Source organism: Triticum aestivum, chromosome 2A, assembly GCF_018294505.1.
Source record: "Triticum aestivum cultivar Chinese Spring chromosome 2A, IWGSC CS RefSeq v2.1, whole genome shotgun sequence".
In the NCBI taxonomy this organism is placed as follows: Eukaryota; Viridiplantae; Streptophyta; class Magnoliopsida; order Poales; family Poaceae; genus Triticum; species Triticum aestivum.
This window is the reverse complement of record NC_057797.1, coordinates 416,060,512-416,072,338: the sequence shown is the minus strand read 5'-3', so window position 1 is coordinate 416,072,338 and position 11,827 is coordinate 416,060,512. Positions and strand designations below refer to the sequence as shown.

At 41.7% G+C, this 11,827-nt stretch overlaps 1 protein-coding gene across 2 annotated transcripts; it reads left to right on the top strand.

Moving 5' to 3' along the window:
- Positions 1-3,560: 3,560 nt before the first annotated feature.
- LOC780641 (MADS-box transcription factor 15) lies at positions 3,561-10,416 on the top strand. 2 transcript variants are annotated; one of them, XM_044601126.1, is made up of 8 exons: positions 3,561-4,029; positions 6,577-6,655; positions 8,962-9,026; positions 9,148-9,247; positions 9,461-9,502; positions 9,586-9,627; positions 9,707-9,897; positions 9,987-10,416. In XM_044601126.1, exons 1-8 carry the CDS (start codon positions 3,845-3,847, stop codon positions 10,102-10,104), a joined length of 822 nt encoding a protein of 273 aa, XP_044457061.1. In that variant the 5' UTR covers positions 3,561-3,844; the 3' UTR covers positions 10,105-10,416. The 2 variants fall into 2 exon arrangements, with proteins under 2 accessions (XP_044457061.1, XP_044457060.1); XM_044601125.1 differs by having other exon boundaries at positions 3,562-4,029; positions 9,984-10,416.
- Positions 10,417-11,827: the final 1,411 nt, after the last annotated feature.

The following is an 11,827-nucleotide window of genomic DNA, read 5'->3' as shown; positions in this document are numbered from 1 at the left end:
CGCCCCCTCTTTCCTTCTCCTCCCCTTCTCCTTCCTTCCCCCTCCTAGTAGGACTAGGACAGGAGGAATCCTACTCCTACTAGGAGGAGGATTCCTCCCCCCTTGGCGCGCCTAGAGAGGCCGGCCGGCTTCCCCCCTTGCTCCTTTATATATGGGGGCAGGGGGCATCCCAAGACACACAAGTTGATTGTTCCAAGCCGTGTGCGGTGCCCCCCTCCACCATAATCCACCTCGATCATATCGTAGCAGTGCTTAGGCGAAGCCCTGCGTCGGTAGCAACATCATCACCGTCATCACACCGTCGTGCTGACGGAACTCTCCCACAAAGCTCTGCTAGATCGGAGTTCGTGGGACGTCATCGATTTGAACGTGTGCTGAACTCGGAGGTGCCGTGCGTTCGGTACTTGGATTGGTCGGATCGTGAAGACGTACGACTACATCAACTGCATTCTCATAACGCTTGTGCTTACGGTCTACGAGGGTACGTGGATGATACTCTCCCCTCTCGTTGCTATGCATCACCATGATCTTGCGTGTGTGTATATTTTTTTTTAAATTACTGCGTTCCCCAACAATATTGGCTCCTACATATTCTACAAAGATCTTTATCGGTCAAACTGCATAACAACATACGTTGTTCCCTTTGTCATCGGTATGTTACTTTCCCGAGATTCGATCGCAGGTATTCTCATACCTAGTTCAATCTCTTTACCGGCAAGTCTCTTTACTCGTTCTGTAATGCATCATCCCGCAACTAACTCATTAGTCACATTGCTTGCAGGGCTTATATTGATGAGCATTACCGAGAGGGCCCAGAGATACCTCTTCGATACACGGAGTGACAAATCCTAATCTCGATCTATGCCAACTCAACAAACACCTTTGGAGACACCTGTAGAGCATCTTTATAATCACCCAGTTACGTTGTGACATTTGATAGCACACAAGGTGTTCCCCCGGTATTCGGGGAGTTGCATAATCTCATAGTCAGAGGAACATGTATAAGTCATGAAGAAAGCAATAGCAATAAAACTGAACGATCATAATGCTAAGCTAACGGATGGGTATTGTCCATCACACCACTCTCCTAATGATGTGATCCCGTTCATCAAATGACAACACATGTCTATGGTCAGGAAACTTAACCATCTTTGATTAATGAGCTAGTCAAGTAGAGGCTTACTAGGGACACTATGTTTTGTCTATGTATTCACACATGTACTAAGTTTCCAGTTAATACAATGCTAGCATGAATAATAAACATTTATCATGATATAAGGAAATATAAATAACAACTTTATTATTGCCTCTAGGGCATATTTCCTTCAGATTATGCCTTGGATGATCTAACTATGCTCAATTCTGTCAATTGCCCAACAATAATTTGTTTACCCTTCGCTATTTTTCTTTTGAGAGAGATGCCTCTAGTGAACCTATGGTCCCAGGGTCCATTCTCCATATATTTATAAGTTCTTACAATTTCTATCAATTTACTATCACTACCTAGTTACTATTATCCTTTGCTATCTTTACTATTATTTACTTTTAACCTTTTGGCTAGCAAGAACAAGGGGATGCCGACCCCCTTGCTTTGTTTGGTGCAAGCAATTATTTTGTTTGTGTGTAGGTGCTGCTAACGTTGTACATGTGTTGCCACCTACTGTTAGATAAACCTTGGTTCTTAACTGAAGGAAATACTTTCTGCTATTGTGCTACATCACCCTTCCTCTTCGGGGAAACCCAACAACTCCTGCAGGAGTAGCACACCCCGGAGCTCCCTGTGTGCCTACGATGTGAAAGCGGTCAAGCTCTTTAGGGATAAGGTGCATCTTAACTTCCATGAGTACGCCGACGCCGCACACTTCCTAGCGCCGAAGAACATGAGGATATGCTCCAAGGCTAAGGAGAAGGAGCACCTCGAGGTCGAGATGCAGTACTTTGACCCTAAAGTGAGGCGTCTCTCCACGAATCCTCGTGTCATGGGGCACAATAAGATGTTGCTCATGGCCTACAAAGCCAGTAAGAAGGTGACGGACGATCACATACATTGTGATGCGCTTGCGAGGGAGTCTGAGGAGGATGAGCTGACCCCTTATCACGCGCCGGTGATAGGTCTACAAGGGACGACCACGTGGTTGGCCCCTCCGGCGTGAGGGGGGGGGGGTGATGACGACTCTGACTAGGACATGAGAGTGTGACTCCCACTAGCTAGATGGGGAGGGTTAGTTGCTGTAGCTACTTTAACTATCAGTTGTTATAGTTGACCGTACATACTATTTAACTTTATGCATGTTTTGTATTTAAAATATATGCGCAACACTATTTGATTACTAGTGTTTAAACTATCCACTGAACCCAACCGTATGTGTTTTATGTTTGAACTATATGCATGGTTGTTTCACCGTATGTTTACTAGACTATTTAAATTATCCAATGCCCTAGCTATATGTATTTTATATTTGAACTATATGCATGGTTGTAGCGCTATTTAATTACTATAATTTTTGAATATCCAAAGAATTACCTAGCTATATACCTGATGTTTGTTTATTTTTTTCAACATGAATGCAGGAAATTGATCCCTCGTGTGCCACCTGTGGGGCCATCAGATGCCACCTGTGGGGCCATCAGATGCCAAAAGAATAAGAAGTTCTTCGTAGATCTTCTAGATGAATTCGTAACTACAATGGTATATTTTTGTTCAACATGTTGTGACTGAGTTTCATAGTTGCGACCAAAATTGTTTGATTGAAGTTTCTTTTTAATTTTTCTCAATTCATCCCTTGCGGGCAAGGAGTGACTTCCTAGAGAGGTTCAACGTTGAGCTTGATGCAACTATCAAATTTCAGTGCACCCTCATGAAGATGCAAACGACTCAGAACTTCACTTGCCTTCTCACCAACGAGACACACCGTACCTATTTCGGTTTCCCTGGTTGGAGATACCTTGCACGTGCCTATGGGATGGAAGCTAAAGAGAGGGCAGCGTTCTACCTCGATTATGATTGTGAGAAGAACATGATGTACTACAGGCCTGTTGGCACTCCTGGTTCTGATACTCCAGACTACGACTCTAATTCCAACTGTTAAATTATTTAGTTAGTAGGCATGGTATCTACTCATAATATGCTAGTATTTTGTTGAATTTTTGTTGAACACGTGTTACATGTATGTACTTGCTACTAGCCATACTACGTTAATTAGTACTTTGTTGAAGTTAAATGTTGTCATTTAGCTCTATTTAGTGATGTCAAACTTAAAAGGGTCATATTTTGAATAGAGCAAAGTAATAATGAGGGGAAAAAACTTTATGTGATTTCCCCACCAGTCAAATAGGTTCCAGTCAAGAGAGAGAAAGAGGGACCAACCTAAGAGACAAGAAAGCGGAGATACCCAAAGGCAGATTTAGAAAGGAAAGGAAGTGAAGAGGGGCTGGCCTGCGTTTGGGTTCGACCGTACGAGGTGCAGACCCATCACACATGGGAAGCGGGCGATGGATGGAGGAGTTCAACCTGCGCTGCCATTTTTTTATGTGCTTGCCGCCGCTGCTGCTACCACTATAAACACAATAGAGAGAGAGAGAGACTGAGACTGAGCGTGTGGGGCCATTTTAGGCGTCTCAGCCAATAGACGCTCGACAGCATACCGCGGCCGGAACCACACTCGATCGCACCCTCCCCCAATTACACCACAAATCCATCCATCCTCTTCCTCTCCCATCTTTAAAGCTGCATCCCATCTCCCCTCACCGCCGCGGCGAGCCAGCGACGTCTCGCCTCCTCCCACCCCGGCCGCCGTGCGCGCCATAGACACAAGAGCCGACAGCTAGATCGCGAAATCAGGATATGGGTCGCGGCAAGGTGCAGCTGAAGCGGATAGAGAACAAGATAAATCGGCAGGTGACCTTCTCCAAGCGCCGCAACGGGCTCCTGAAGAAGGCGCACGAGATCTCCGTCCTCTGTGACGCGGAGGTCGCCGTCATCGTCTTCTCCCCCAAAGGCAAGCTCTATGAGTACGCCACCGACTCCAGGTAGCTCCCCACCCACGCCTATATTAGCTTCCATCTCGATCCATTTCCATTTCTGCCTCTGCTTGCTATATATATGCCCATGCCGCTGCTGCATCGCACATACATATAGGGAGGGAGGTAATACCGTACCTCGCCGTACGCTCCGCTCTTCCTCCGCCAGCTGCATCGTAGCTCTTGCCGTTTCTGGCCTTTGATGCCATGGCGCCGGAAAAGCTCCCTGTCGGTTTTGCCATTTCTGGCATCGATCCATCTCCATGTGCTCATCGGTTTGGTGTCCGTACCGCATGTGCTTCCTCACTTGTTTCTACTGCTAGCCCCAGCCCTGCATATTCTGAGTTTGTGTGCTACAGGCGATGATTTTATGCTGCTGCTGCAGTTGCTAGCTTATTTTGGGTAACGATTTGATTTTCTCCTCAGTCCTCACTCACTAGCTGGCTCGTCTTCTCGGATTTCCTTTCTCGTGCTCCCCACTTTTGCCTTTTCCTCTTGCCTCCGACTGATCCTTTCCTTTTTTGGGATCCACGGCCGCCTTTCTTTCTTTAATTCACATTCACCTATACCCCGCCTAGGACAATATGTATGTGACACGAGAAGGCAGATTATATTATACTGAGCCCCAGCCCCCGCGCGTAATTAGATGATTTTTGTCCCTTTCTTCATCCACATCGTTCTAGACTCGATTGTACTACAAGGAGTATTTTATTCGCTTTCTAGTTCCCGTCCAGTGATTTGGCTTTTTCTTGTGACCAAAAATCACATGCGTTTTTTTGGGTGTTTTTTAAGCTATCAAATAATAATCACAGCTTCCAAGAAGTGAGCTGGACAGTGAGCCAGTGACAGACATGCATGTAATGCACGGAGCTCGGTGAATTAATCGCCTCGCATCTTCTTCTGCCTCTCTAGACATGCAGTGAACCCGACTTATGCATGGTACATCGCTACGTACGTCTTTGTTAAACTATACCAAAAAAAAATCCCTCTTCTTACTCTTCTTCAGTTCTTGCCAAGCAGTGAGATGGATCTGGCTCTTCTTTGATCTTCTTCTTCTTCTCTTTCCTCTTACTCCTATTTATTTCTCTCCCTCTTTGCCTCTTTGATGCTACCCCTACCCTCTAGGTCAATCTTTGCTAGCTCGGTTTTATTTGGTAGAAATAAGATAGACCAGCTTCACAGCTAGATACAGTATAGTAGTACTGGATCTTTGCTTTGTTCATTGATAGGGAGCAATTCGCAATCTTCTATTGAAGAGAGAAATAAAGGTGTACGATGTAAATCGCTAATGATGAAACTATTTGCTGTAACACAACATATACTTTAGCCCCTCTCAATTCCGTGTACAACAGTTTTGTGTTGTACAACGACTCGTACGTACGGTAACAGTATGCATGTATGTATGTCGGCACTTTTATGCCTGTTTTCAAGTGCTTTATTTCCAATATACATATATGTCCGTTGCGTCTCATCTCTTTCTTCCCTCTTTGAGATATATGGTCTATATAAGGCATGGGTACCTACGTGCCACATATACAAGACGACCTGGCCTCTCTCTGGGAAAATTAAAGGAATTAATGCTTCAGGCTTCTGGAACCCCTTCACTAATTCTCTCTCTATATAATCCAGATAAATAGGCTGCACATCTCTATAGTCTATATTTTCGTGTGCCAAAACCAGTGAGGTTCAAGATGGTGGGATATTGTGTTGACCGTACGTACAAACATACGGATTAAGAGCTTCTTTTGTTGCATATAGTACAGTACGTAATATTCTCTATGTATGAAACTACGAAGGGGGCTGGTGCAAACTATCACCTTGGCTGTTTTACAAGAACAGAAGTAGCTAGCTCTATAAGGTTCCTCTACAATTGTTCAGTTTAGGATCGCAATCCAGTTCCCGCGGTACTGCTGCTACAGCCATCCATTCAACTCATTGTTGATAAATTTTTCTTGCCACAGCATCATGCATGCATGTCCTGTAATGCTTCAATCATTATCAACAAACCTTGATATCACATGTGTGCTATATGTATTCCTTTTATCAAGGATTCATGGTTCTTCTATACAGCTTCACTGCTTTCTTAAAGATGGGTGAGATATATGTTTTGTGTGTGCACTCTTTGAAGCTGGCATCCTGTTTCCAAGGCAATCAAGACTGATATTACAACACTTTGAACAGTAAAGGAGCACTGTCAGTCCAAACAGTAACTTCAGATCTGGAGTTTGTTGGGAATTTCTTATTTTTCATTGCTCGGGCCATGGCATAGTGGCTCTTTTTTTTGGGGTTTGTGATAAGCTATTGCATTTATTATATTTTCTTGCAAAAATAACTTGGGTATGCTTCTTAGTGCTGGTTTCCGAATTAGAAGGATGCCAAGCATTGTACTCCAATACAATGCTAAGCCTTGTACTGATTTTCGAAGGCATAATTAGTACTCAAATAATTGTTCTTAAGCATTGTACTAATTAGTACTACTAATTATGGGTTGCAAATGACCGGGATTTGATTGTCCTCAAAAGGCATGGACTGACATGGTGTGAGTTTTCCTTGCAGCATGGACAAAATTCTTGAACGTTATGAGCGCTACTCTTATGCTGAAAAGGCTCTTATTTCAGCTGAATCTGAAAGTGAGGTATAAGCAATTTGCTGCTTTCGCTATTATGATGATTACTCTTGCTGCTTTCATATATTTTGAATCGGGGAGGTTGCCCATGTTACATTGCACAAGCATTTCAGCACATCTCCTTCACATAAACATCATATCTGAATTAACCTTCTTGTTGTTGGATTGTCCAAACAGAGAAAGTTAGTTATGAATAATTATACTTTTTGAGAAATTCAGAATCACCTTACATTTTTTGTTAATGACTTTAAATTACATTTCTTTAGGATACTCTACTATATAGCTTAACATTCCTCAAGTGAAAAGGGGTTTTGTCGACCCACAGATGAGCTTTCGAAATGTGTAGCATTCACATGTCCTTAAACTGATTAATCCCCTTCATCTCGGATTTTGTCTCACCAAGAAAACTTGTAATGTGTGGATGCTCTAGTTCGGCAACCTATGTTAAATACAAGTGGGAATGAATTTCTAGTTGCAAACTTACCGGCAGATAAGATCGTTTAGTAAGGATGAAAAGAACCTAGTAAACACTAGAAGAGTTTGCTAAACTGGTATTGGATATCATCCTCCTTCACATTTTTATTAAATTCGGCCACCTAGGTAAATGAACGAAGAGATCATTGATGGGCATGTGTATTGATCATCTTTGAATGATGTCCACTATACATAGAAATAGTCATAGCATGCAGTATATAATACACAATATATGGGATGCATGAAATTATATGAAATTAGCATCTCCTCTAGATCAATCATAAATACATCACAGACAATATTTTTAACTATAAATTCTGTAAAATAAATATTGTATGTATACATTATAGGATACTAACAAATCAATCAAAATTATATGTTTTTGCCACAAACTTAACCTACCTAAGCTTCACAAAATAGCCTTTGTATTCACATTTCTTGTATTTGGCCCTTTCATAACCATTGTAAACCAACCACGGGTGACACAGTTGCATATGTTTTTGTACACATATGGAATTTACATGAACTTGGCTTGTAAGAGAAGGTTATTGAAGTAGAAGATGGCTGAGAAAGCTACGGACGCAAGCTAATTTATGCTTTTAAGCAGCAAGATACCCCTCCGTGTATTATTATTTCATTAAGCTTTTTTATCTTCACAAAAATTAAGTAATTTATAAAATGAAAATATCGACCATCGTTCTTACCATATTTTTGTCTGCTATCAACTATATGATTAAGAAAGGGCAGGATTATTTTGCTTATAAATACCTAAAATAAAACAACTACATTTGGTTATAGGTTTTTCATTTTAATTTTGTATGGTGTGTGAACTTTTGACGCTATATGTTCTGAAGGGTCCATTTTTTGTGTGTGGTTATTTTCTGATTGGGATATGGGGGGAGGGGGATTATTAAATCCGGTTTACACCCAATATATTTTACGGTAAACAAGTAGACATGGCTTGATGACTATGAATTTGGCTGAGCCTAAAATTCTCAGATAAACTTTGTTATGACCATGATATAAAAAGTTCAAAGTCGATGTCGTAATATATTTATTTTTCCACATTTTCTATTTTTTTATTATTTTCCTCACTTGCAACGTCCATCTCTTCGCTCCATCCAAATAAATCAAATCCGTCAAGTATTTGCTGTTAGTACCTCAGATCCACATGCGAGTACTGATTTTCTTTTCTTTACTTAATTTTTTCTACACATTGAACCTAAACATAGTTTTAGGCAATGATTTAATGATTACTTTACAGAAAAAGCCTAGGACTAGTTTGGTAGATGCTGCTGCTTCATAATACTGAATATCAGAAACATTATTAAGGTGTTCCTGCACTTCAATGGCTGAAACCTGTTATAATAGTTAAGAGCATCTTATGGTAAATTTCTGCTATTCCTACATGTCTGCTGTTCTAGTATCATTGTTAGCGACAAAATGCAAGAAGTGACGTGAAAAAAATGCAAGTGTGAGTGCCCGAAGGTAAATGTGAACTTCTCCTAAAATGGAAGCCTTATTTATCCCTCCTTCCAGGTCTATAAGGAGCGCATGGATTTTGGGATTCCCATTGACCATCAACTAGATCAATCATATGAGTTATGCGACCTAGAAATTAGACCACTGTAAAATTAGACTCAAAATGCATTTACACCTTATAAACAAAGGAGGGAGTAGTTTGTCAACAGTTTCCTGTTCGTTTTCACATTACCTTACCATCTACTCACATTAAATAAGCATATTGATAGTGGTAGTTCCCTATAGCGGTAAAAGATGTTCTTAGTTACGTCCATTCTTGTACTTGCCTACCTCTGACAGAAAATAATTTTCCTGTACAGGGAAATTGGTGCCACGAATACAGGAAACTTAAGGCGAAGATTGAGACCATACAAAAATGTCACAAGTAATAATGAGTATTGAATTGAGATTTGAATTCTGAGTAATTGTGGAACTAGCATATAATTTTGCAGTATGAGCTGCTGAATTAAGATGATTTAAAGTAACTGGATTATATTATCCTGCAGGCACCTCATGGGAGAGGATCTGGATTCTCTGAATCTCAAAGAACTCCAACAGCTGGAGCAGCAGCTGGAGAGTTCATTGAAGCACATCCGATCGAGAAAGGTTGTTATTTTCTAAGATTCAGTAGCCCACCTGAATTGTCTTAACTGGACTGAGGTGGACGTCAGATGCCAGCATTACATATGTGAATGTGGTCCTTGCATTCTGTTGCAAACCCTTTCCTTTTGGACTTTTGAGAATGTTATTATCTGGCATATAATTTCCAATGATAAAGTTTCCGATCAATTGTAACTGCAAACTTGCCTCTATTTGCAGAGCCATCTTATGATGGAGTCCATTTCTGAGCTACAGAAGAAGGTAACAACCAAACTTATTATCATCGATCCGCCTTCCATTATGATATAGCTAGTTTCATCTCATACTGTTGTTGCATGCTGCAGGAGAGGTCACTGCAGGAGGAGAACAAGGCCCTACAGAAGGAAGTAATTAAGCTGCCAAACAAAGCACCTATAATTACTTAAACACTGCCCGTTGCTGATCTAATCCTTCAATTTTCTCTAGCTGGTGGAGAGGCAGAAGGCGGCGGCCAGCAGGCAGCAGCAGCAGCAACAACAACAAATGCAGTGGGAGCACCAAGCCCAGACCCAAACCCATGCCCATACCCAAAACCAACCTCAAGCCCAGACCAGCTCATCATCTTCCAGTTTCATGATGAGGGATCAGCAGGCCCATGCCCCTCAACAGAACATTTGGTATGTACATGCCTACATTGACAATTCACTTAAGATACTATGCGTACATGTAATAACATGTACAGTTCATCTTCTTGTGTATGCAGCAGCTACCCGCCGGTGACGATGGGTGGGGAGGCAGCAGCGGCGGCAGCAGCGCCGGGGCAGCAGGCTCAGCTTCGTATTGGAGGGCTGCCTCCATGGATGCTGAGCCACCTCAACGCTTGAGGAAGAGGTTTAATTGCCATAGCAGCTGAAACAGCATTAATCGGCACACTAGCAATTAAGCTGCTATGGTTATGTTTGCTTGCCCCTACCCTTATATATATGATTTGCAAGGAAAAAAATGAGCAGAGAGATCAGGAATGCTGGTTCGCTGTATAATTTTGTTGCATGTTCAGCAACACGTACCAATTGATGCAAACATGCATGCTTAGCAACCAACCAATTACCTTAGCATGGATGACTTGCTTGGCTTAATTATGGAAAGCTAGGTTGCATGATGACGTGTGTATATATATGATATATTTTTATATTTTATCTGAAATCTAAATGGGTGAATGAATAAGGCCAGGTTCAAGGCTGTGAGATCAGCCATCCCTTGGCCCCGCTGCATGTAATTTCTGCCAACATGGAGGCCCTAGAGGTAAAGCCATCTCTTCGTGAAGATGTATATACATATGGTTCTAGAATCTACGTAGATAGAAAGGAATGTCACGTCTAGAGGTAAAACAGGCAATAATACTGCAGAGACGTCAACACTATCTCTACCATCGTGTATAGCTATGCTTTTGTTTTGTCCCTATAAGTGATACCAGAATGTACAAACGATAACATGCATTCCCTGCCTTTCTTGTGTTTTAATCCTTCCAATGAATAGTAGGTTGTTTTTCTTCATATGCATACCCTACATATATATGCACAATCGTACTTATAAGATTTCTCTAACTAGTTTTTTGCCACCACTTTATAGATAAAGCACCAACCAAGTCCATACAATACATTTTTTTTTTGAAAAGGGGGGCTCCCTGGTTTTTGCATCGGAACGATGCATACGGTCAAGTTTATAAATAAGCAGATAGGTTCAACAAGGTTTTAAAGTCTCAAACGAGAGTAAAGGAAAGCTCACAAAGAGCCAAAGAGCCAATAACAAACTAGCCAAAAAGCCACAACCGGCTGGCATAAGAAAGATAGGAGAACTAATTGCCTATCCTATTACATGACCCCATCCAAATCGGTTGAAAATATCCCGTGCTACCATCTCCCATCGGATAGATCCAGTAACCAAACGCTCCCTGGCCTCCGTCGGAGTGAGTAGCGATCACATAGGGATTAACGCAGTGGCTCGGAAGATAACCTACAAAAAATGAATATTTGTTGTTCTGTTAAAAACCAAATCATTTCTGCAGTTCCAGACTGCCCACAATAAAGCACATACTCCTACGCAAATGTGTCTCGCTGTTTCGGACTCTATCCCGTTAAGCCACGTTCCAAATAATGTGCTGACAGAATTCGGAGGAGTAATGTTAAAGGCTATGTGCACCGTCCGCCATAGAACTTTGGCCAATGGGCAATCAAGAAAAAGGTGTTTGATAGTTTTATCCCGATTATAAAAACTACACCTAGTAGGTCCTGTCCAGTTACGCTTTGCCAAATTGTCCTTAGTTAAGATGACTTGTTTATGTACAAACCACATAAACACTTTAATTTTCAAAGGACTTTGACTTTCCAAACATATTTGGAACTAGGAATGGGGCTGGAATTGATAACATTGAGATACATTGATTTAACTGTAAACTCTCCAGACCTAGTAAGCTTCCAGCGTAATTGATCGGGCTGTTGAGACATCTGAACCTCCATCAGTCTACTCACTAAATGGAGCCACACTTCCCAATGATTACCGGCTAGCGTCCTCCTAAACTGAATATTAAGGAGGATGGACTGAAGTATC

Bases quoted from the DNA above. Each gene is read 5' to 3' on its own strand.
- LOC780641 (XM_044601125.1), top strand. From the start codon at position 3,845: ATGGGTCGCGGCAAGGTGCAGCTGAAGCGGATAGAGAACAAGATAAAT. The intron at 4,030-6,576 runs GTAGCTCCCCAC...TTTTCCTTGCAG, and splicing joins GAGTACGCCACCGACTCCAG to CATGGACAAAATTCTTGAAC. The intron at 9,503-9,585 runs GTAACAACCAAA...TGCATGCTGCAG, and splicing joins TTTCTGAGCTACAGAAGAAG to GAGAGGTCACTGCAGGAGGA.